This window comes from Gigantopelta aegis, chromosome 11 (genome assembly GCF_016097555.1).
Source record: "Gigantopelta aegis isolate Gae_Host chromosome 11, Gae_host_genome, whole genome shotgun sequence".
Taxonomy (NCBI): Eukaryota; Metazoa; Mollusca; class Gastropoda; order Neomphalida; family Peltospiridae; genus Gigantopelta; species Gigantopelta aegis.
This window is the reverse complement of record NC_054709.1, coordinates 7,596,723-7,624,377: the sequence shown is the minus strand read 5'-3', so window position 1 is coordinate 7,624,377 and position 27,655 is coordinate 7,596,723. Positions and strand designations below refer to the sequence as shown.

Genomic DNA, 27,655 nt, shown 5'->3' with positions numbered 1-27,655 from the left:
TAAAAGAATAAATGAGTGAATTGATACAATAAATTAAAGAATGAAAACAATTACACCACAGTGTTTCGTAACAAAAATGGAAAGCTTTAGAGGTATGTCAGTGGTAGTAATAAATACGAAATGATCAAACTGACATGGTAAATGTCACCAACATTTAAAAATTCACATTTGCAAACTAATGTGTTACAGACACACTACTTTGAAAATGTGCCGGTTTTATGTTTTTCTATCTGTTATTGAACTAGCTATGAACACGAAACAATGAAAACGACAAAACGCCAATCAGACTGAGTGGTCGCCGATACATGAATGTTTGACGACCGCGCAGAAAAAAAAGCCGGCTATAATATTCGGTGTCAAACAAAGGTTCGCCAATCGTCTGTTTGTCTGTCTCTCTTCTCTGTCTGTCTCTCTCTTGTCTGTCTGTCTCTGTCTGTCTCTCTCTCTCTCGTCTGTCTGTCTCTGTGTCTCTGTTTTGTTCTCTCTGTCTATCTCTGTGCACGTGTGCGTGTGCGTATGTGTGTGTGTGTTTCTGTGTGCGTATGTGTGTGTGTTTCTCTGTGTGTGTGTGTGTGTGTGTGTGTGTGCAGGTGCCGATCAAGGGGACGGGTTCGTGGGGATATGCACCCCTTGAACACGAAAGTGGGCCAAAAATCCATTGTTTAACGGGTGACTACACTGAATTTAATTACTTTTAGTGCGAAATATGTAATAATTCTATCAGCGATTATTTCTTGAGAAGATTGTCTTTATATAGGCCCTATAATGCATAGTAATGTACTTTATCAGTGGCGGATCCAGAAAATCCATTTAGGGGGGAGGGCCAATGACATGAGGCGGAATGCCAAGGGGACTTTGGGGGAGATTTGGAGGGGGGTGAAAATTAATATATAATAAAATTATAACTATCGCAAAATTTAGAGCCGCCTCTGTTTATAATACTGTAGGCATCCGTTAGTGTAGATGCATCCCCACCCTATAAACATCCCACACCCTCCCCTTGCGTGTAGCTGATAATGATTTCTGCAATGTATGATGCTAGACACACGACCACAGATGATTGGTAAATGAACTACAGTTGTCATATTGATCCCGATAATGAGGAATTATTACTAGCCAGACCACCTGTTGCTCAACTGCGCCAAATGATCTTTCCCCTCATCCAATCATTGCCGATTTCTCAGCGGCAACTGAATGAATGAATGTTTAACGACACCCCAGCACGAAAATACACATTTGCTACTGGGAAGGAAGGAAATGTTTTACTTAACGACACACTCAACACATTTTATTTACGGTTATATGGCTTCAGACATATGGTTAAGGACCACACAGATATTGAGAGAGGAAGCCCGCTATCGCCACTTCATGGGCTGCTCTTTTCGATTAGCAGCAAGGGATCTTTTATTTTCACCATCCCACAGACAGGATAGCACATACCACGGTCTTTGATATACCAGTCGTGGTGCACTGGCTGGAACATGAAATAGCCCAATGGGCCCACCGACGGGGATCGATCCCATCGGCTATTGGGTGTCATAAAAATGTAAGTATATGGAAATATTGGTATTTCTAGAGATGGGATCAGAAAGGACCTACAGTCATCCAAAGAACAAAGTTAAATGTTTTTTATTTTATTTAACAGCACCAATAGAACTCATTGATTATATTAACGGCCATGGTATGTGCTGTCCTGCCTATACTAAAGTGCATACGAAACACTCTCTGCTGCTGATGGCTGAGAGTATTATCAACCAGGTGTTCTCGCAGCATTTAGTAATCTAGCCTGATGCAACTACTGAACACAGAGCCGTCATCAAGGCCAGTTTTTTTTTATTATTCGGTTTACGAACCCACCGACGTAAATTGTGCTCCAAAAAAAAAGAAAAAAAAAAGAGAGTATTTTTCACTTTTATTTTTTATTTTCTTGCCGCCGACTTCCACAAATAGCTCTAAAGAAAAAAAAGTTACCATTCTAGTCTATTGTGGCGCATTTCGTAAGGTAACAGTGAGAAATAACACTTATTTCGTCAATAAATACACCGTTGTAGACACGAATTGTTAATTCGTCTTCGGTCGCTCTCTTTCGGTCCGATTCGCTCTGTAGCACTCTTGCTTCTCTCACATGAAAAGCATCAGTAGTGTCTATTTTCCCACAGGAAATGTGGGAGCTTAGAGGTGCCTTGTCAATCTTATTTTGTTACAAAGAATCCACATCTATCAAAGTAGCCATATTAAAAAAAAAAAAAAAAAAAAATATTCACCCCTACTGATACACCCGAAACAGGTTTTTTGGGTTCCCCCCCCACCCACCCCCCCTTCCTCCTACCTTTGTGCACAAAAGTTCTTGTTCGTAAACCTAAAAATTACAAAATACTGGCCCAAGGGTCTAGGGGCGGAACATAGCTCAGTGGTAAAGCGCTTTCTTGTTATGCGGTCGGGGAGGGAGTTAGCTCAGTCGGTCGAGTGCTCGCTTGAGGTGCTTGCGTCGCGGGATCGAACCACCTCGGTGGATCCATTAAGCTGATTGGGTGTTTTCTCGTTCCAACCAGTGCAGGACAACTGGTCAAAGGCCGTGGTATGTGCTTTCCTGTCTGAGAGAAAGTGCATATACAAAATCCTTTGCTGCTGTGACGGAACATGCTCTTATTTCTTTTCGCCTGTGGTGATATTAATTGTTTTAGAGGGCCGTGTGCAGTTCCAATATGCACTTAAGCCCAGGTGGGCACTTTGTTACGTAATACCTCCGCGCGATCGTGGTCGAGCTGTGCCTAATACACACCCAGCCCAGGTGCGGAGGCCATGTGGCCAGTAGTTACGTAATACCTCCGCTAGTTCGGTACGTTCGGGGTATTGCTGGCGAACTAGGTGTCTAAGGAAAATTCCCGTCTTGGTCGCTGTGGAAATATCACTTGTAGGTATTCGGTGCCGCGATGTACCCCCAGGCGATATTCGGTTTTATGATAAATAGCTAGGGTTTTAGAGATATCAGGGAGAAACATAGGAAAGCTGCAGGGGAAACGGACGTCGTCTACTGAACGAAATATATAAGTTCAGTCCGGACGTGGTAATTATATATTATTTCTGCTCTGTGTATAACCTTGATGTGATTGATGTGACTTTAAATATTTTAATACCGTATTATACCAATCTTACTTAGACGGTGCTGCCGGTCATCTGACGCAGTAAACTGTAGGCTCACTGTCTAAATAATTATTAAAGCTTAGCCAGTCATCCTAGAGGACCTAGGTAAACTGTAGGTTATTGTCTTTATTGTGATAGGTACCAGTATTAATTCTGTGTTACAAGGTTACTGAATGAGTAGTTAAGGGTTAATTAAAAATTAACCAGTTAGGAATAGAGTTGTAATTCCTTTATTAATTAAGTTCCCCTGGCAGCGTTTCTCAATTATCACACGTTACTGAATGAGTAGTTAAGGGTTAATTAAAAATTAACCAGTTAGGAATAGAGTTGTAATTCCTTTATTAATTAAGTTCCCCTGGGAGCGTTTCTCAATTATCACACGTGTGGGTGTTGTGTCACGGTGAAGTGATTAGAATATGGTGTAAACTAGATACCTACAGATCAACTAATTAAGTGATCAGTTCTGGGTTGTTATTATTTGTTGTTGTTAATTAACTACTGCGGCAGTACATTTGTCAGCGTAGGTTAATACAGATTCCAAAGTGTATTGTGTTTTTGTTGTGTTTTCTAGTGAACTAAACGTGCTATATTACATATACATATAAGATCTTATCTCTGATCATACCTAGACGAACCACGCGGGTATAACTGCCCGTTACAGAGAGATCTAATAGATATACAGTTAGGAGAGATATTTGGATAATCGTGTGTTTCATTCAGTTACGGGTATTATAGAATCCCCGTGACAGCTGCATTAGGAAAAATGTAGCGAATCAGAATGACCAAATCTTTGACATCCAATAGGCGATGATTAATTAATCAATGTGCTCTAGTGGTGTCGTCAAACAAAACGAACACACTTTGTTATGCGGTCGCTCTAGAGCACAACGACACCACTAGAGCACATTGATTTATTAATCATCGGCTATTAGATGTCAAAGATTTGGTAATTCTGACATATAGTCTTGGACAGAAAACTCGCTACATTTTTACATTAGTAGCAAGGGGTCTTTAACATGCATCACCCCACTGAAAGGATAGCACATACCATGATCTTTGATATACCAGTCATGGTACACTGGCTGGAACAAGAAATAGCCCACAGGGCCCTCCAACGGTAATCGATCTAGACCGACCGCGCATGAAGCAAACGCTTTACCACTGGACTACGTCCCGTCATGCATAACAGGTAGCACTAAACCAAATAATTTCCGGCTGGGTCAAAGTTCGAGGTGCACCGAACCTTTGATAGAGAAGTTAACACCACAAGTCCTGTGATTGGTGATAAATGTGAGTGCGTTGGTTGTAAAAAAAACAGTTTCATCTGGGTTAAAAATGTATGCAATTTTATTTCATCTAGTACCACTGTGTCAAGTAGCCTTGTGCTTGGAACATGTATGGGGGTACCTGTAAAAAAAAGTACTCAAATTTTGTGCGAAACTAGGGGTGTTGTAAAAACATCTGGTTATACCGAAAATGAGCCATGAAAGGTACCATTTTCTGCAGTTAATACTTAGTACTTTGAGGTAGGGGTTGCAGTACTGATATTTATGGGTCATAGTTTGGTTGATACATTGCATATAGTGATTTTAAACACAAACGTTAACATGGTCGCCTATGGGATTTTAATTGGTATAGCCCAACCAACAGTTATATTACATCTCCTCCCATGCATCCCCATTCCCAGTCCTAACTCACATAACATTAAAACAATTTAATTTCCATTATATTACTGTGGTAATAAAGAACATTCTGACCGTGCAATAAATATATATTTTAATGAACATATTATGTGTAATACAAAATATTCCATGCGTAGTTCACGTGTTCACTTGAATGACGACACGCGAGCGCTTTACCACTGGGTTACATCTCGCGCCTAAGAACGCTAATAAGCTTTTATAGAGGTAGCCTGCCTCCATAAAGCCGACCAATATACTACATCTTTCCCACGAAAACGAAATGACTTCATTATTATTCTTACATTAAACACTGTGTTTGGGACACTTTAAGGTAGTACTAAACCAAATAACTTCCGGCTGGGTCAAAGTTCGAGGTGCAGCGAACGTTTGATAGAGAACTGAACACCACACGTCCTGTGAATGGAGATAAATGTGAGTGTGTTGGTTGTAAAACAAAAATAGTTTTATCTGGGCAAAACATTTATTAAATTTTATTTCATCTAGTACCACTATGTCAAGTAGCCTTGTGCTTGAAACATGTATGGGGTACCTGTGTAAAAAAAAGTACTAGAATTTTGTGCGGAACTAGGGTAGTCATAGACGCTATCCGTTATCTCTAAAATGAGCAGCTTGACCCCCCGTGTTTTCCTGATTCATTTTAAGGGTGAGGGGTGGTAGTATTTATATCCTTGGCGTTTATGTCGATTGGTACGCTGCATGTAGGAGTTTTAGCCACATATGTTACTATTGTCGTCTATGGGATTTGATTTTGGTAATATACACCCTTAAATGTAAGAGGAAGAGTATACACCCCTAACACTCTCGCACTGGATCAGCGCCTGAATTCACACTTCAGTAAGCATGATATAGAGGCGGGATTTAGCGCAGTCGGTTCAATGCTCGCTTGAGGTGCTTGCGTCGCAGGAATGAACCACCTCGGTGGATCCATTCAACTGATTGTTTTTTCCTCGTTCCAACCATTTTTTTTTATTTAAGACGCACTCAACACATTTTAATTACGGTTATATGGCGTCAGACATATGGTTAAGGACCACACATATATTGAGAGAGGAAACCCGTTGTCGCCACTTCATGGGCTACTCTTTCCGATTAGCAACAAGGGACATTTTATATGCACCATCCCACAGACAGGACTGCACATACCACGGCCTTTGATATACCAGTCGTGGTGCACTGGCTGTTTCGTTCCAACAAGTGTACCACAGCTGAATCGATGTGCTCTAGTGGTGTCATAAAACAAAAAAACGTTTAGATATAAGAACAGGCATTATACAATCCATACAGGGCAGCAATGGAAGCTGTTTGTTGACGGTCATCCACGTGGATACAGGGCAGCAATGGAAGCTGTTTGTTGACGGTCATCCACGTGGATACAGGGCAGCAATGGAAGCTGTTTGTTGACGGTCATCCACGTGGATACAGGGCAGCAATGGAAGCTGTTTGTTGACGGTCATCCAAGTGGATACAGATTGATGAAACAGACACCGTCGTTTAGATTCATTTCACAATGCATGTTCGTTATCTGATCAACCGTATTGTACCTGGAATAGGCGCCGAGTCCACTGACCCACACCGTGAACTCGAGTCTATTGTCCGCGTCTACATATTAACACGTGTTTACACGCTACTTATATAGATATGCCAGTTTCACACCGGCAGCCAGTGGAATAGGACGAAAACACCACAGTGTCGAATTTCTTAGCAGTTAGAATGGTCTGAAACTGGTCACGGAGATACAATCTACTAATAATGCATACTGAATTGTCATCGTAAACACTACCTGACACAACGTTTTGTACGCAAAGATTGCTATAACTGAAAATACAAATAATGGGCAAGAAGGAAGAATATGTTTTATTTAACGACGTACTCAACACATTTTATTTACGGTTATATGGCGTCGGACATAATATGGTTAAAGACCACACATATATTGAGAGAGGAAACACGCTGTCGCCACTTCATGGGCTACTGTTTTTAATTAATTTTTAATTTAATCGCACAGACAGGACAGTGCATACCACGGCAAGAACTTCGGCCGCGGTGGTGTCGTGGTTAAGCCACAGGATATAAAGATGGGTTCGCAATCACCATGAAAGTCAAACGTGATCTGTAGTAGTTTATAATAAAGCTATATACAAAAGTTCAGCTCAATATTTTGAGGCATTGTAAAACAAAGTCCGGAAAACTATATGTGGAACGGACAGAAAGACGGACAGACAGACAGACAGACAGACAGAGGATGGATACTAAACCTATAGCCTAGACCCTCCATTTAGACATGCAGGGGATTAATAAAAACGTTTTCATTTTGTTACAGAATTTAAAACTATATAGTGGGTTTTTTTTCTTCTAAAAATCCTCGACATATTGTCTCCAATTTAAAGTAAAATGCTTTGATAATAAAAAAGGTTTGTTTTTTGTTAGATAAACCACAGATATCACTGTTCAAATATTAATCTGCGTTATGCTAGTCTCAAACTACCAACTGCCAGCAGAAAGTTGGCCAACTCGACGGTAGCGTTGTAATGTCCCCCAAATTCCGACTTAGACGGGTGCACTCAGATTAACAACTAACTGGTTATACGACGAGAATCGAACTGTAAGAGCGCCCAGACTAGCAACTGGACAGTCGTAGAAGTTGTGACAGCAGAAATTTGGCCAACTTTGTGCTGGCAGTTGATAGTCTGATCCTAGATTACACACAGTGAACACGACAATTAACGTGCACGCTCAAAGAACATAATTTACTCTCAAAACCGACAAACACACGCTTTTTTCTAATGTGACATTTCAGAAAGCAAACCGAACGCAGCGGCTGATATTTTTCAAAGTATTTTATTTCCTTGCCGCGAGTTTACATAATCTAAAAATAAACCTTTAAATTAAAAGTAAATGAAAGAACCCGTTTCGTTTCTGTTAACATTAAACTCGTTTGCTTTACCTGTCAAAATTTAGGACACGAAACCAGAGACTTAACAGTCAAGACATTTCATTTCATTTATTTAAGGATTGTCTGTTATTTCTTTTACGTTCATCGGGGTTGAACAAAAAAAATCATCCACAAACTGTGTGAAGCGGCGAAATAACAGACAATACTTATAATTAAATTTGAATCATACATGCTAATAATAACACTAAAACGTCATACTTTATTTTGAATTATTTTTTATCCATAAACAATAATGCTCATTAAGACAACTTGCCCATATAAAATGACGTCATCACATATGACGTTCCCTGACAACGTAATGTTTACATTCATCGAAAAATGAACAAACTCCCGTTGCTACGTCTGGACCAATGGGATGACGTTACGTTGTAATGAATGTAACATAAATTTAATTATATCAAAATGTATAATATAAAAATTATTATTACCCCAGCAGGCACTCATAACGTGGAAAATAAAAATCACTAAGAAATTATCATGCATTGGTTTAACGTACACTACTATTGGACGATTTTATGCCAACAAACCAATCACCTTGTTGGTACTAAATATGACGTCATCACGATTTGGAAAGGGCACACAATGACGTCATGTAGTTTAACGGGTTTGCGTTTACGTCTTTCTGGTTTCAGTGTTAAACGTGTAATAAAATGGTAGTTTAATGCAATTCATTATAATTAAATTTCTGTTACATTCATTACAACCTAACGTCATCCCATTGGTCAAGACGTAGCAACGAGAGTTTGTTCATTTTTCGATGAACGTAAAAATTACGTTGTCAGGGAACGTCATATGTGATGACGTCATTTTATATGGGCAAGTTGTCTTAATGAGCATTATTGTTTATGGATAAAAAATAATTCAAAATAAAGTATGACGTTTTAGTGTTATTATTAGCATGTATGGTTCAAATTTAATTATAAGTATTGTCTGTTATTTCTTTTACGTTCATCTGGGTATGAAAAAAACCCCATCATCCACAAACTTATATGAGAACGGCTTCGCCGATTCACACTGTGGATGATTTTTTTGGTTCATACCCCGATGAACGTAAAAGAAATAACAGACAATACTTAAATATATATATATATATATATATTTTTTTTTTACAGAATATATAGAACTTTGGGTTTGAAAATTATCCGTGAACCGTGAATAAAATACAAAGTTAAAGCAATACCCAGAACAGTAAAGTAGTTTACGTCGTTTCTATATACATGGACGTGTAGCCGATGTAGGCTATATCGAAAATAAAGGCTTTTAAAACCCCCCAAATAGCTGGGGTAATAAATAGAATAACAAACTCGGTACCAGTTATTATCAAATTTATGTCCCTCGTGAAATCATTTTCACTTATCACTCGCTAAAGCTCGTGACAATTGAAAATCATTTCACTCTGGACATAAATTTGATAATAACTGTAACTCGTTTATTATCCTGTATATTCTAGCCCAATTTCTTCACGCAACTTTGTTATGTGCAGAAACCGGTAATTCAGTTTTAGGATATATAAATAAATTGAATATGGTGTTTTCATTTCATTTGACAAAGTTCAACTGAGTTCATCAGAGGCCGTGGAACGGAAGGGGCGGCTGCTTTCCCCAATATTTCATTGTTATTGTGCTTAGTCGGCTGGAAATGCCGAATTTGACAACCTAAAATATTAAATTTTCTCGGGGGAGCATGCGCCCGAATCCACTTTACTAGGACCCTCCATTCCATGAAATGTCCATCCCTCGGGTTATCACACTGACATTACTAGTGGTCTCTACTTTCAAATACTTAATGATTAAATATGAATGTACTCTAGTGGTGTCGTTAAACAAAATAAAGTTTTTTTAGTTAATATAGTCCAAATACATTGTATATCGAAAATGGCGCCGGACGGTAAGAACTTTAATATGTATAGTCTACTCTAATTAAAGGGACATTCCTGAGTTTGCTGCATTGTAAGATGTTTCCGAAAAATAAAATATTTCTACGATTAAACTTACATATTAAAATATATTTTCTTGTTTAGAATATCAGTGTCTGTATATTCAATGTGTTTCTGGTCATTTTAATATTTATAAGAAGCCCACACTGGGAACTACATAAGAGTTGCAGCTTTAAAAAGAATATCTGTAACTCTCACGATGAAGGCCTTTTATTTAGGAGGAACTTGTTATATGTGGCGGCCATAATCTGGAGACTATGGCTCTTTGATCCACATTATGAATACACTGAATGCGAAACATCAGAAAATACAAACGTATCTTGTTTCAGCCCTGAACAACAGTAAACACAAATCTCTACCAGAACACTAGCGCGAAAACATGGTTTCAACAAATTAGCACAAAACACGTGTTGTCAAACACAGCCTAAATCCGGATGGCTCAATTCATTTTGTTACTGCATGATCGACACACAGAGAGGAGTTGAGATACAAATATTGAAAACTCAAAGTTGGCGAGTTGGGCGGTCAGATCAAAGAGCATCGCGAGTCCTGAGCAGGTAGAAATTGTTTACATTTATAATGAACACCGATGTGTCGCAGAAGCTCGCCCTGGCTAAGCCAACATCAAGTGGTTTTAGTTTCCATTGGTTACGTGGTCAGTAGACAGTTAGAAAGTTTATTTTTGTTTAACAACACCACTTGAGCACATTGATTTATGAATCGTCGTCTATTGGATGTCAAACATTTGGTAATATTGACGTATAGTCTTATTAGAGGAAACCCGCTACATTATTTTCATTAGGAGCAAGGCATCTTTTATATGCATCCTCTCACAGGCAGGATAGCACGTACCACGGTCTTTGATATACCAGTCGTGGAACACTGGCTGGAACGAGAAATGGCAGTATAGACCCACCGACGGGGATCGATCCTAGACTGACAGCGCACCAAGCGGACTTTGATATTTCAGTCGTGGTGCACTGGCTAGAACGAGAAATGGACCATTGGACCCACCGATGTGGATCGATCCCAGACCGACCGCACACCAAGCGAGCACTTTACCCATGGGCTACGTCCCGCCTGTGTAGACAGCGACATGTGCACTGTTTACCGGCGGATTTACTGACAACAGTGAACCGTATAGATGATGTTTACTGTAGCCAAACACGGTAATCCAGCGGATATCCCAGTGTGACACTTTCCGTTTATCTTTGTCATAAATGGACGAAAACCTCAAATAAGAAGTGAATAAATGACAGTTGGATTTTCACTAATCCATCTGTCTATCTACCCCAACACAGTTGTTGTTATCTTTTTTTTTCTTTTTTCTAACAAAACCACTAGAGCACACATATGGTCATTTTGACACAATTATAGAGAGGAAACCAGCCATATTTTTCCATTAGTAGCAAGGGCTCTTTTATATGCACCATCCCCCAGACAGAATAGCACATACCACTGTCTCTGATATACCAGTCGTGGTGCACTGGCTGTGACGAGAAATAGCCCAATGGGCCCACCGACGGCGATCGATCTCAGAACGACCGCGCATCAAGCGAGCGCTTTACCACTGGGCTACATCCCGCCCCTATTTAAACCATTTTTGGAGAGAGAGAGAGAGAGAGAGAGAGAGAGAGAGAGAGAGAGAGAGAGAGAGAGAGAGAGAGAGAGAGAGAGAGAGAGAGAGAGAGAAGACAGTCATCCTTCTATTCCAATACATGTATAACTATTCTTGTCATAGGCCTACACAACTAGATAAGTTTTCGAAAAATCAGACTGTTGCAGTTTCACTAATGCATCTTGTACAATAAACAAATCTAATGAAGATATTATATACCCGTACAACTATATGGAAAATATTTTAAAATGAAACAATTCATACAATTCTTTTCTTTAAGAAGCAAATACGTTCTACGTATAACAGTGATAGGACATAGTGCAGTTTTCCGTAATCTGCATGCGTATTCGTATATACGTATCAATATACGTAATGCGTAAATCCGCGTCAATCACTTTATATGCAAATGTTTTGAGTAGATTTCGCTAAAGCGCCTTTAAAGGGACAGAACCTAGTTTTTAAACACAAAGGTATATTTTTCACTATTAGAGCCGTTTATGATCATTGAAATGAAACATTACTTTTATCTTATTGTTTAGATTATCCATTTGGGTACAGACGAAGTGTTTCTGGTCATCCTGGTGTTTTTAATACCACAAAATGCTTCTTTTTTTTTTTCATTTTCTTAAAAACGCAGGTGCGTCTGAGAACTAACGGTTATGTAATAGCATTTTACTCCTGTTTTTAAGGGTATCTCAACGTCACGGACTCTTGTTTCACTCTGTTGTATCGAAATCTGTCACAGGTTTGTAAATTAACCGAACTTAGTGTCCATTTTGTACGGGTTGAAACTAGGGTCTAGTTAAAAAAACCCCACCCAAAAACCCCTTAGTGTTTAAAAACTAGGGTCTGTCCCTTTACGATTAGAAACGGGTAGATATGAAAATTTGGAGATTCACAAAAGAATCAGTTTTAACTGTCGGAAGAATATGCTCTTATCCACTGTACTCTTTATGATATGACCGGCCTCGGTGGCGTCGGGGTTAGGCCATCGGTCTACAGGCTGGTAGGTACTGGGTTCGGATCCCAGTCGAGGCATGGGATTTTTAATCCAGATACCGACTCCAAACCCTGAGTGAGTGCTCCGCAAGGCTCATTGGGTAGGTGTAAACCACCTGCACCGACCAGCGATCCATAACTGGTTCAACAAAGACCATGGTTTGTGCTATCCTGCCTGTGGGAAGCATAAATAAAAGATCCCTTGCTGCCTGTCGTAAAATAGTAGCCTATGTGGCGACAGCGAGTTTCCTCTAAAAAAAACCCAGTGTCAGAATGACCATATGTTTGACGTCCAATAGCCGATGATAAGATAAACAATCAATGTGCTCTAGTGGCGTCGTTAAATAAAACAAACTACTTTTTTTTAACTTTATGATATGATGACATAAGAAGAGATCTATTTAAAAAGGCAGTAGCTGCTGTTGTAAACTGTAATAACCTTTTAGATAAAGAAGAAAAAAACCCCATTACTTTTAAGCCACCCGGATATTGTTAAAATTGCAGCCATATTAAGTTGCGTGTGCGTATCCGATCATTCTATTCATTGTGGAAAACGAATACGGATACGCATATGGATTACGTACAAATGAAAACTTCATCTTATATATCCTGGCGTTTAGTGTGTGTTGCCAACGCATGTCAACGAATACTTAGAACAGGGTTGTGAACTTACCGACGGTTGCCAGACAGTCAATAAAAGACCGCCAGATTAAGTTTAATTCTTTCTTGCAGGCTACGCTGATTTTTTTCCCCTTCAGATTTATTGGCAACTACCGACAGTGTTGGTCGAGTTTCTTCCATAAAAAAGATTATAGTAAAGGTGATAAAACCGATGCAAATTCAGCCGGTTTGGATCGTGGATCTATGTGTTAGTTTGATACACGTTTTATGTCAAACGCAGACATCGTAAAACGTGACTGGCATATCTCTGTGTGGTATATTTTGTATTGTAAACACAAATGTATAAACAGAAATAAAGAATAACTAGTCAATGACGTCGGATAGGCCCCTCCCTGCTTTATCCTGTGAAAGTAAGCATGGGAATTTCTCATTCGGCATGAACAGGATAAAGCAGATATCCGACGTCATTAACTAGTTATTATCTTTATCCTACAGACCATAAATATTAAGGGGAAAAGCTATTATTTGTGTTATTTCAGCCACATTGTACGATGACCTAGAGGTAAAATGAGCGATTTTCTAACGTAGCTATACGTGTGATGTCACATGAGTGACGTCAAAAGTCATACCTGTTAGTAGCAGGATATGACTTTGCTTTATCCGCCATCATATTCTGTGAATAGAAACGGTGGTTGCAGGATAAATAAGAATATTCAGCTTTGTCCAGGGACTATTTTAGCTTACAAAATACTTAAAGGATTTATTTCAACGCACGTTACTATATGCATACCGGTATTTAAACACACCACGCTATAAAGTTATTTCAACACAATACTATAGCGCGTAATTTGAACACAATATTATAAAGAGTTATTTCAGCACAATACTGTTACTATAAAGATTTACTTGAACATAATACTATAATGAGTTATTTCAACACAGTATTATAAAGAGTTACTTCAAAACAATACTATAAAGAGTTACCCTATTTTAACAATACTATAAAGAGTTATCTCAACACAATACTATAATTGGTTATTTCAACACAGTATTATAAAGAGTTACTTCAACACAATACTTTAAAGAGTTACCCTATTTTAACAATATTATAAAGAGTTACTCCAACACAATACTATAGAGTTAACGTATTTTAACAATATTATAAAGAGTTACCTCAACACAATACTATAAGGAGTTATTTTAACAACATTACAAAGAGGTATGTCAACACAATATTAAAAATAGTCATTTCAAAATATCAAATTGTAAATAATTATTTCAATAAATCGTACTAAAATTTAGAACCCCCCCCCCCCACAAAACAATACTAAAACTTATTAATTAATTAATAACCGGCTATAGGAAGGAAGGAAATGTTTTATTTTATGACGCACTCAACACATTTTATTTACGGTTATATGGCGTCAGACATATGGTTAAGGACCACACAGTTGTGGAGCACTGGCTGGAACGAGAAATAGCCCAATGGGTCCATCGATGGGGATCGATCCTGGACCGACCGCGCATTAAGCGAACGCTTTACCACTGGGCTACGTCCCGCCCCCTAACCGGCTATAGGACGTTATTTGATAATTCCTGGGGTTTTTTTTTATTAGCAGCTAGGAATCTTTTATATGCACTTTCCCACCAGGCAGGACAGCACATACCAGTTCCTTATACGTCATCTGGCGCGAACTCTGTCATCGAACCACATCTTGCCCTCTGAAGCAAGTGATTCGATTTAACGCGAAAGCACGTCTTTCTTTTCACACCGACCCCTCTGTTGTCTGGTTCACGGGTGGTCATGTTCGTCGAAGCGCTACGCGAAACTCTACACCTTTACAGAAAGAAAAAAAAACCAAACCCTGTGAGATACCACCAGGATGAGCGGTCTAAACGAGGAAATAAAGCGACCGGTGATTTCCGGAACACTGATCCGCCAGGTGATCAACAGTGGTCAAGATTCACGGTGAAAACGCAACTACCGTGAACGATGGTGAATGCCTGTCTTCAAGCACATTGTCAGCGAACACAAACCAACACTTGATGGATAGTAGAGTGGAAATGAAGCGTGGAAAACAAGACTAAAGGGAAACCAATGGATGGAGCTGGCATTGTTAGATTAAATATGCTGATATAGTTGTATTATAGATGTAAGTGGCTTTTTCAAGCTGGGGTGGAGGAGCCTTTACTCCACCCCCACCCCTCGCAAACAAACCCCCCAAAACCCAACAAAGAAAACAACAACAACAACAACAACAAAAGCCAATCAATCCACGAGTAAACAAATACTGAAACTATCATACAATACTATCGAAACGGTCAGTAATGTTGATGGGATTGTTGGGTCAAAGTCCAAGTCCAATATATTTTACATGCTCATATAACCACTAGAGTTTCAAGCATGTCTGTCCAGGGTCCCTTCTCTGGATAGCCAGTGACCTGACCCGGGATTGGTGGCAGCTGCATATTAATATAGTTTGAGGAGCCTGGAAGGTAGGGACGGGTAGGTAACTAGGGAGGTAAAATGGTATTAATAAAATAATCTAGGTTTTCAATACTTATCTCAGTTTAAACTCTGTATGACGAAGTTAACATTTCTTTATAACGATACGCAACAGTTGTGTACTAAGGTAACTACTTGTTTTTCTTCTGTCCTGGGCATAATTATCTCGTCATGCTTGCTATTTTAGAACCGTTGTTAGCGACGGGATGGTAATAGGGGCTAGGGTGCATCCATCATCCTTTAAATCACCCGAGAGAAAAAGTACCCTTTCTAAACCGAGTCTCACGACATTCGACGTTTAAAGTGATCTTAACAAACTGGATCTGTAGGTCGTACTAAATCAAATAACATCCGGCTGGGTCAAAGTTCGAGGTAAACCCAACTTTTCATCTCACATTTGAGGCAACCAGTACTGCCATTGGTGATAAATGTGAGAATGTGTGTTGTGATACAGTTTTGTTTCATCTGGCCAGTAAATTCGTATAATTTAATTTGAATTGGTGTCAATGTACCAACTACCATTGTGCTTGAAACATGTGTTGGGTCCTACTAAAAATAACGTAATAACTTTAGTGCGGAACTTGTTGTCATAGACGCTACCCGTTATTTCTGAAATGAGCAGTTTGACCCCACTTTGTCTGATTTTCGTTAAGTATGAGGGGTAAGTTATATTTGTTCATATTTCAATTGCAGAAATAACATGTATGTATTACAGAGAAGGCCTAAAAAAGCAATAAAACATGTTTCAGTGAATTTATATCCGTGATGTATATGTAGATTGATACGATGCATGTAGGAGTTTCCGCCACATGTTTTACTATTGTCGTTTATGGTATTTGATTTGGTGGTATACACCCTGTAAGACGTTTTCAAACCAGAGACTATTATGAGAAAATCTTATCTGATTCTCCGCGGATATAACAGCTATCATTACGAGACCCAGGTGACCGAGACTTACTTTGTGAACAGAAGCTAATGGCAGGTCTGCACCGTCGAAGTTAAGTGATTTATGCTAATAATGATCTTCTTTCAATGGATACGTCAGCAGACGACAGTAACAGGTCTGCAATGTTGAAGTTATCGTGTGATGTATGTTAGTAAAGTTAAAGTTTGTTTTGTTTTGTTTTGTTTTTCTAAAGGCTCCTCTTCCCCAGCTTGAAAAAAGCCACTTACATTTATAACCCATTTATTTATTAATCGTCGGTTATTGGATGACAACTATTTGGCAATGTTGACATATAGTCTTACAAACGAAACCCGCTACATATTCCCATTAGTAGCAAGTGATCTTTTATATGCACTATCCCAAAGACAGGATAGCACATACCACGGTCTTTGCTACGAAAATAGTCGATTATTAGTGACGGGTATGGTAGTAGATAGGGCAAGCACCTTTTAAACTCTGATATAACAGTTGTGGTGTACTTTTTGGTACGAGAAATAGCCCAATGGGCCCACAAACGGGGATCGATCTCAAACCGACCGCGCATCAAACGAGCGCTTTAATATTGGGGTACGTTCCGCCCATCTTTCACTGAATTCTTCAACAGCCGATAGTAACAGGTCTGCAGCGTTGAAGATACCAATTAATGTGTGTTAAATAATAATTATTTGTTTTCTTGAGTTCATGAGATTTGTTTGTCTTTCACATGACATATTATACAGACACGTGAGTCATGGAAGCTATCACGACTTTGCCTAGCCCGACACGTGAGTCATGGAAGCTATCACGACCTTGCCTAGCCCGACACGTGAGTCATGGAAGCTATCACGACCTTGCCTAGCCCGACACGTGAGTCATGGAAGCTATCACGACCTTGCCTAGCCCGACACGTGAGTCATGGAAGCTATCACGACTTTGCCTAGCCCGACACGTGAGTCATGGAAGCTATCACGACTTTGCCTAGCCCGACACGTGAGTCATGGAAGCTATCACGACCTTGCCTAGCCCGACACGTGAGTCATGGAAGCTATCACGACTTTGCCTAGCCCGACACGTGAGTCATGGAAGCTATCACGACCTTGCCTAGCCCGACACGTGAGTCATGGAAGCTATCACGACTTTGCCTAGCCCGAGTACTCTGACTGTAAGAGGAAGGAAGGAAATGTTTTATTTAATGACGCACTCAGCACATTTTATTTACGGTTATATGGCGTCGAACATATGGCTAAGGACCACACAGATATTGAGAGTGGAAACCCACTGTCGCCACTTCATGGGCTACTCTTTTCGATTAGCAGCAGGGGATCTTTTATATGCACCATCCCACAGACAGGATAATACATACCACGGCCTTTGATATACCAGTCGTGATGTACTAGCTGGAGCGACAAATAGCCCAATGGGCCCACCGACGAGGATCGATCCCAGACCGACCGCACATCAAGCGAACGCTTTACCACTGGGCTACGTCTCGCTCCTAACTCTAAGAGAGCTAGACGGACATTTGGATGGCTATGACGCTCTCAAGAAATGTGACGAGAGCGTCATAGCCATCTAAATGTCCGTCTAGCTCTCTTACAGTCAGAGTACTCGGGCTAGACTTTGCCAATATACCCTTTTGACTCTGCCTTGTCCAGAGATACGGATTTGGATTACAGGAAATGGGTTTGTCGTTAAGATTTATCGATAAACACGTATGCTTATACTACCTACCTTGTTTTATTGGATACATGAGTTTTGTTTATCACTCGCATGGGACTGCTCATGCTTTCACAGATACTAGATGTGGCTAATTATTTTGTTTTACCGAGAACTCGAGTTGTACGTGTCTCTATCATTCTTTTTTTTTAAAATTAATATAATAACTATTTTTCTTTATGGATATTTTTCGTGTTTTAGCTTGGACTTGAATTTAGTTTTTCTCTCACCTGACAGAGCCCATGATTTGATGGATTCGTACGTGTTGTCGGTTTCTGCCCCAGACTCTTCATCCGTCGGCACTGAGATCGAAACGTACAGAGCTGAATCCGTATCCGACTTAGTGTAGTACCGGACTGACAGCGCCATCTGTGCTATTTTAGAGTTATCTTCCACTCAATTAACACCAAGTCAACGATTAATCTATCTAGTTCCTTGCAGGAAAGCAAAATCAACAATGTGAGTTTTCGAAACTTTTAGATCCTTTGCAACACTTCATGAAATATCATCACCCTTTTCTCATGTTAATCCAGAAAACTGTTTCAGTGGTTAAAATCAGAGTTATATCCTCACTGAAAGTGATGGTCTTCAATCTGCGACATTCACCTTTCTATTGTGATATCACTATACCGCAGACGACACACACCCGATATCACCAGTCAGTGGGTTGAATTCGGTTCCTCCAGATTTCAGATTCCAGAATCTAGATATGCTCACAAACAATTTGAATTATTACAATGAACATAAAAACTCATTTAATGCAATCCTCTCGTGTAGTACCGGAATGTCAGCGACATTTGTGCTATTTCAGAGTTATCTCTCACTCGATTAATTACTGTTCTTAGACCATGCCCGCGCACATCCATATATCTGTTACTTGCAGATTTGATATATTTTCACGGTCAAGAACCAGTTCAGTACAGTCAGCGTTTGAATGTACTAAAGATGCCCTGGATTGGTAGATTCAATTATAATCACACACATCCACAACTTGCAGAGTTTATGTATTTTGACGATCGAAAACCAAGGTCATGAAAGTACTAAAAGATTCCCAGGTTTGGAAGACTCAAATCATTCAAACAGAATCACATACATTCACCACCTAGAGGTTTTGTGTAAGTAGAAAACCCAGAATTCTGTAAGATCAAAGGTATAGAAGTAAAACCATTTCCCTGGTTTGGAAGTCTCAAATCATTCAAATAGAATCACACACATTCACTGTTTAACACTGCATTAAGGTGCAACACCGTTATCCAATCTTGTTACAGGTAGAGAAGATTCAGTTAGGCCAACAAAACTGTTTATTTTGTGAGATAAAAATTCTGCCTGTTTGATAATAAATCCACCAGTGTCGTTATCTAGTATGCTAGAAGACATACAGCAAAGCACCACTTCAACGTGAAGCGAAGATAACACATGATGTTTTGTTTACCCTTTATAATGACCCCAAAACTACCACCGGAATAGATTGCAACGTGTAGCGCACAGGTGCGTTGTATTGGTTAGTTTTAATTCCAACAGGACGTTCCAATTTTCTTAAGTTGTATTTGAACAAGGGTTTGGGTCGACACTTCACTGGCAGGCTATTCTTGATCGTTTTGTGTTGTTATATAAAAAATTCATCTAGCAAGAAACACCAAGAATTTCTGCACTATTTATCATCAAAAGCATATACCTTTTTTCTGTAATTTAAAGTTCAAGGTGTTCTTAAACCATGCATCTAGCATAACAGCATTTAATAACGAACTTGCATTACCTTCACAACAGATGATCTGCAAATCTTTCAAACTATATAAACTGTGCAGAAATAACTGGTAACTCTTTCATTTACCTTATCCGTGTCAGAATATACAGTTCTTAAACCTGGTATCTTGCAGAACAGCATTTGAAGACGAACCTATATTACTTTCACAACAAACGATCTGCAAATCCTTCAAACACTTGAACTATATACACTTTGCTGAAACATCAGAATACTCTTTCAGGTATCAGATCCGTGTTAGAAAAAAACCCCACCACGACCACAACCATTAAATCTTCCTGATATTTAAATTCACACGACACACAAAAGCTGCGGGTCTCCCACAAATGAAACAACAACAACAAAAAACAACAACTGACACACGAAACCTGGTCAATCCTTCACACAGACTTCACCCGACACCTCGTGCGTGGCTGTCACCCCCAGTGGCCGCTAATGAGTGTACAAACACGACGTATTCCGACTGCCGGATCACGAGGCCTTGCTGTACACAGTTTCCAGTGCGCCGAGATGTATCCTGACTGAGTACGTGTCGCGATGTACACAGGTTGGAGCGTGCAGGGATGGCCGGTCGCGGATGAGTAGGTAGCCTGCGAGGGCTATGAGCGCCGTGATGCGGTGGAGTCCGTCGCACAATAGACGCGGTGGGCGACGTGTTGTTATAATAATACACAGACACTTGACTTGTGTCCAGAGACTCTCACGGGGAATCGGTCTGCGTCGTCCATTCACCGAGAGACACTATACAAATCAGTACTTGTCCATTCACTAAGAGTCACTATACAAATCGCAGCTTGTCCATTCACCAATTCACCATAGAAACCACTCGTTGTCCATTCACTAAATCACTATAGAAACCACCGTTTGTCCATTCATCGAAACTCACTATTTAAACCACTGCTTGTCGTTAATTGAAAGTCACCGTACAAATTAAATACTTGTCCATTCACCGAGTCACTATACAAATCAATGATTGTCCTATCACTGAGAGTCACTCTACAAGTCACTACTTGTCCTATCACTAAGTCACTATACAAGTCACTGCTTGTCATTCACTGAAAGTCACTGTACAAGTCCCTCCTTGTCCATTCACTGAGAGTAACTATATAAATCACTGTTTGTCCATTCACTGAGTCACTGTACAAATCACTGTTTGTCCATTCATCGAGTCACTATTCAAATTACTGCATGTCCATTCACTAATTCACATTACAAATCACAGCATGTCATTTATTGAGACCCAACACAAATCACAAACAAATGGACTGGCTGTGTAAGTCGTTAGCAATCACGTTTTGACGTGTGAAATGGTTGTCTTGTTGCACATTTCAATAAAAATATTAATAAATATCATTAAAAGAATTCAAGATGGTAAAAGCTAATACTCCAGCAGGGTTCAGAAACTGTTTTTATATTGTGTTTTAGAAGTCCTGATGCTCCACACAAAAGAAAGTAAAATAGTTTGATTTCCTGATATTGAAAGATCGTGATATAATAAGACAAGTGGCCATTGTTTTTTGTAACACAACCCTTCTGATACAACCGCCTGTATAAAATCATTCGTAGACTACATGTCTGACAAGTTCAGTTCTGGTAAAGTCACAGATTGGCTACAAGACATAAACTCTGTATTTACCATGCAGTCAGTATTATGTGCATATTCATACCTTTTCCATTAACATTTTGTGAACTCGATAAGAAATATATGCCGAGTCAGCAGTTTATAAGGTCACCTCTGTGTTAGAAGAAAAGCCGTTGAACCAGACTTGTGTTCACTGAGCAAATATTAGTTTTCTAGAAATCTGCTAACTCCACCAACACGTGTTTGTGCATTTAAATTGTTTCCAGTTTTTTGAGATGACTCAAGGTGAAACAATGTACTGAAAAATCGTGTCACTATTTGGAGATGAAAAACACCGTAACTTACAACCAGCGAAGAAATCGAAAACATTTAATGAAATTGTCTGTCTGGCAAGATGATTTCTCAATCCAAGGGTATGTTCTTTCACCTGTTTTACATAGGTCGAAATTCCTACTGGCTGTACACTGTATATTTAGTCGACAATAGCTCGTTAACGTATCATACATCAGAAACAAAACTAGCTTTGACAGACCGTTTAAGAATAAGGTTTAAAGACCTCACAGAAACACAACAGTTAAAATCTGAAACCTGCCATTATTTACAAAAACTAAACTACACTTCTGAATCAACGGTTAGTAAAACGAAAGTCATCAATGTGCGTACACTGTACTCTGTGTTGGAAACACGGTGATCTGATAACAGTACACTGTACTCTGTGTTGGAAACACGATGATCTGATAAGAGTACACTGTACTGTGTGTTGGCGATCTAACGACAGTACACTGTACTCTGTGTTGGAAACACGATGATCTGATAAGAGTACACTGTACTGTGCTCTAGAGATAGTACACTGTACGGTATATTGGTAATGTAATACAGTGATTTAATAACACTAAACTGTACTCAGGGAATCTAAATCAAGATACTTGTACATTTAGTTGGTAACACTGTTCACTGTATTGTGGTAATACGGTGTTCTGATGACGGTACAGTTCTGTGTGTTGGTATACTGTACTTTGTGTTGGATCAGTTGGATCACTATACTGTGTTGATATTAAACTGATAATCTCTGATGACGATACACTGCACTCTATGTTAGTACACTGTACTATGTTGATACACCTCTGCGTTGGAAACACGGTGGTCTGATGGTGTTACACTGTACTCTGTATTGGTACTTTATACTCCATGTTGGTACACTGTACTATATGTTGATAAACTGTACTATGTGTTGGTAGCACGATGGTCTGATGACGGTACACTGTTCTCTGACTTGGTACAGTGTATTCTATGTTGGATCACAGTATTGTGTTGGTAAAACAATGGTCTGGTGACAGTACACTGGGCTGTGTGATGGTGATGAGACACTGGACTCTGTGATGATACACTGTACTCTGTTGGTACACCTCTGTGTTGGTAACACGGTGGTCTGACTACAGTACACTGCACTCTATATTGGTACACTGTACTGTCTGTTCGCAAGACGGTGGTCTGGCGATAGTACACTCTACACTGTGTTGGTACACTGTACTGTGTGTTGGTAACACGGTGGTCTGACTACAGTACACTGTACTCTATATTGGTACACTGTACTGTCTGTTCGTAAGACGGTGGTCTGGCGATAGTACACTCTACACTGTGTTGGTACACTGTACTGTGTGTTGGTAACACGGTGGTCTGACTACAGTACACTGTACTCTATATTGGTACACTGTACTGTCTGTTCGCAAGACGGTGGTCTGGCGATAATACACTCTACACTGTTGGTACACTGTACTGTGTGTTGGTAACACGGTGATCTGACTACAGTACACTGTACTCTATATTGGTACACTGTACTGTCTGTTCGTAAGACGGTGGTCTGGCGATAGTACACTCTACACTGTGTTGGTACACTGTACTGTCTGTTGGTAACACGGTGGTCTGACTACAGTACACTGTACTCTATATTGGTACACTGTACTCTATATTGGTACACTGTACTGTCTGTTCGCAAGACGGTGGTCTGGCGATAGTAAACTCTACACTGTGTTGGTACACTGTACTGTCTGGTGACACGGTGGTCTGACGACAGTACACTGTACTTTCTATTGGTACACTGTACTGTATGTTTGTAACACGATGGCCTGACGAAAGTACACTGTACACTGTATTGGTGACCTGATAACAGTAGCGAGTGTCTTTCTCTCTTCACGTCCTCTCACAAAACTATTGTCAACTGAGCCCAGAGACAGACGAGAAGTGGTTTTGTTTACTTTCTGTGAGGTCAGCCCGTCTCGGATATTCCTCCAGCGAAGATGCACACACGGAGAACAAATCCTGCAACAGGTGCTCACTTGTACACCACACTAGGTTGTGGATGAGGGTGCGTGTGGGGAAGGGGGAGGGGGAGGGGCACGGTGGCGATAGGAGTCATTGAGTGTGAGTTTTTGGCTTTTGGGAGTCGGTGTGGTGGTGGAAAGGGGGACGTTGTGTTACAGTCTTGATGTTAATCGTGGGGGCGTGGTAGGTACCCGGTGTTAGGAAGTCATAGTGGTGGTGGTGGTGGTGTGTGTGTGTGGGGGTGGAGATGCGGTTGTGGTACGTCGTGGGGATGTTGGGAGTGTGATCACGGGTTTCTGAAAAGATGAAACAATAACTTACATTTCTGTACCAGAGGCTACCGACACTTATTTTACCCGTATTAAACATATGTCTTTATATCTAATCGCAAATCAACATGTTACGCATTATTGGCTAATGATATTAAAGGATATTAAACGAGCTTCCATTTCGTATCTTGCTTATGTCCAGAGTAAAATAATTTTCAGTTGTCACGAGATTTAAATAGCGTTCCTGTAAGGTTGTAATGCGCCAATCGATGATGTCATCGTGTGACGTCACAAAGTGTTACGTCCCACATGACGTACTTCTAGTATGACGTATCACTTTGATATGGGTAATAAACCATACGGGTAATAAACATATTTTAGATGCTATTCTATGCTTGTTCGCAGTTCACAATGCATCCATACACCCAAGCCTCGGGGATGCATTAAACGAGTTCGAAAGAGGCATTTCACGACAATAAACATCTGAAACGAGGATTAAAGTCGATACGGGGACATTCCCATACCATCGTTTCGGCTTTGTAAACAATAAATATATGATATCTAACGGCAATGTGTTCTTAAATATTTTAATCTACAGCATCACGGTTATACGGTTTACAAGTTTGGTATGTACATTCTCAGTGCATTTTTGCATTAGACCTAATTAGTGTTTCTTTCACACCCATTGGTGAGAACACCATGCGTTATTTTTGATAACACATGGGTTGTTTACACATGTACGTGTGTTAACAATTTCAAGACATACGACTGGCTACTCCTAGGTGATGACCAGGTCACCAATGCTATACGTCCAACAACAAAAAAAAAAACCCAACACGGTGGAAATTAATAACACTGTGACGTATAGTTAACCTGGCAATCACGTGTCTGTGACGCGTAATATCTTTTTGTCGATAAAGGTGTTAAAATTTGCTTAAAACCTGGTTTTTGATGATATGTAAGAAATAGAATAATACATTCGTGTCCGTTAGATATCATTATCTCACAACTCTTTGTTTCAAAAGGTATCAAACTCGCTTTCGCTCGTTAAATAAAACATTGTGAGATAAATGGTATCTAACGGCCACTCATGTATTAGTATCTATTTAAACAATTTCAGTGCATCAATGATTTTAAGATAACTCTTATGACAAATTTCGGATTGTTTGAGACCACAGTTACTATTATTGCAAGGTTGGCTATGTTGGTATTTTATGTGTCAGTGGCGGATCCAGAAAATCTATTTAGGGGTCCCTAATGATATGAAGCGGAATGCCAAGGGAACTTTCGGGGAAGTTTGGAGGGGAATCGTAAAAAACGTTTAAATTAATATATAATAAAATTATAAATGTCGTAAAATGTAGGCGGGGGCCTCCGGCCCCTGCCCCCCTCTCCAGATCCGCCTCTGTGCGTGTACTTAAATAATGTAATATGCATATACAGCACGTCATATACGTTGTTTTCACTTCCTATTTATTGCACGAATTTATTCTGCGCAAGAATATATACCACTGGGCTACCCAGTTTAATATGACAAAACATTCGACCTGCTTTATGTTTTAAGAGAATTAAGTCAACTTCATGCTGATTTACGTTCTGCAGGGGGATTTAATAACGACAAAAATCGTCTGTCTTGCCAGAATCAACAGGAGAGTTTATAAAAAGAAGATAAATCGTTTATGGCGGTTTGTCGTCTGCATCGCTACACAGACCGTTTGAATCGCCGCAAAGATCCACTCTGCACCTGCGAGGAGTTACATTAAAGCTACCACGAAGACAGTTGTCAAGTGATATTTACTTAGTCGCACGATCCTTCCTCTTTGACGATTTCTGTCAACTGCGAATTCCAGTTTTATTTGTAATTGTCAAAAAAAACCCAAAAACCCAAAAAAGAAAAAAAGAAAAAAGCTCATTGGGTTCAGGAGTTGTTTCAGCGAGAGCGGACGACACTTCGACAACTGAAAGAATGACAAAAATTCATCTCCAGTTGTGTGCACTTCAACAGGCAGTTCTCTTGGGAAGGAAATGATAAAAAATGTCCTTTTTTTCATGTGTTCTTTACTTTTGGTGACACGGGTTCATCGGGGTCACAAGGGGTGAGTGATGGACGACACGAGGTCGTGTATCATCGTGCAGGGTGGTGACGACGTAGGTAAAGGTTCTACTGGACCAAATCAACTCTCGTTGCCGATAATGTTAAAGGTATGGTCACTGCATTTGATATACTGAAATATCCAACGTTATACTGCCTGAAATATACTCATTTAATTTGTCCTGTAAACGTTTGTTTCTGTTTAACGCCACCACTAGAGCACATTGATTTATTAATCATTGGCTATTGGATGTCAAACATTTGGTAATTTTCAAATATAGCTTAGACTTAGAGAGGAAATCCGCTACATTTTTCCATTAGTAGCGTGGTATTTTATATACACCATCCCACAGACAAGACAGCACATACCACGGTCTTTGATATACCAGTCGTTTGTGCATTGAGAAATATGAAGGCAATGTAGTATTGCATTTGATACGCTAAAATATCCAACACTAAACTGACTAAAATATACACATTTAAATGTGTCCGGTCAAGTTGTGTACTCAACTACACATAGTAACATAATCGTCACGTCTCACATGCTATCGATATTTTGATACATATCGAATAACAAACGAAACGATGATATCAATTTAGTGTTTAACTGTATTTGAAATTATTCAGTTTTACATATCGAATAACAAACGAAACGATGATATCAATTTAGTGTTTAACTGTATTTGATCCATATCGAATAACAAACGAAACGATGATATCAATTTAGTGTTTAACTGTATTTGATACATATCGAATAACAAACGAAACGATGATATCAATTTAGTGTTTAACTGTATTTGATACATATCGAATAACAAACGAAACGATGATATCATTTAGTGTTTAAGTATTTGATAAATCGAACAACAAACGAAACGATGATATCAATTTTGTTTAACTGTAATTTGATACATATCGAACAACAAACGAAACGATGATATCAATTTAGTGTTTAACTGTATTTGATACATATCGAACAACAAACGAAACGATGATATCAATTTAGTGTTTAACTGTATTTGATACATATCGAACAACAAACGAAACGATGATATCAATTTAGTGTTTAACTGTATTTGAAATTATTCAGTTTGAATCACAGACCCAACAAAGGATATTTATTGAGCACGTTTTCTTAAAGGGACGGGCCCTAGTTTTTAAACACTAAGACATATTTTTTCACCTAGACCCTAGTTTCAACCCGTACAAATGGACACTAAGTTTGGTTAATTTACAAACCTGTAACAAATTTGGATACAACAGAGTGAAACAAGAGTCTGTGACGTTGAAATACCCTTAAAAATAGACTAAAACGCGACTCCATAATCATTACTTCACAGACGCACGTGCGTTCTTAAAATATGAAAAAATGCATTTTGTGGTATTAGAAAGAGCAGGTTGACCAGAAACACTTCGGTTGTACGGAAATGGATAATCTAAAGAATAAAACATAAGTAACGTTTGATTTCAGTGACCATAAACGGCACTAATAGTGAAAAATATACCT

General features: G+C 39.4%; 1 protein-coding gene across 2 annotated transcripts in view; it reads right to left on the bottom strand.

Moving 5' to 3' along the window:
• The window catches only part of LOC121385238 (F-box/LRR-repeat protein 7-like), an 80,688-nt gene extending 60,927 nt beyond the window's left edge, over window positions 1-19,761 (bottom strand). For both annotated transcript variants that reach the window (XR_005959514.1, XM_041515826.1), the window contains exon 1: window positions 18,352-19,761. Coding sequence is in view for 1 of the 2 variants with exons in the window: in XM_041515826.1 (XP_041371760.1) it covers window positions 18,352-18,490 (139 nt within the window). In the remaining variant the exon portion in view is untranslated. The remainder of the gene's footprint in view (window positions 1-18,351) is intronic.
• Between the last annotated feature and the right edge of the window lie 7,894 nt (window positions 19,762-27,655).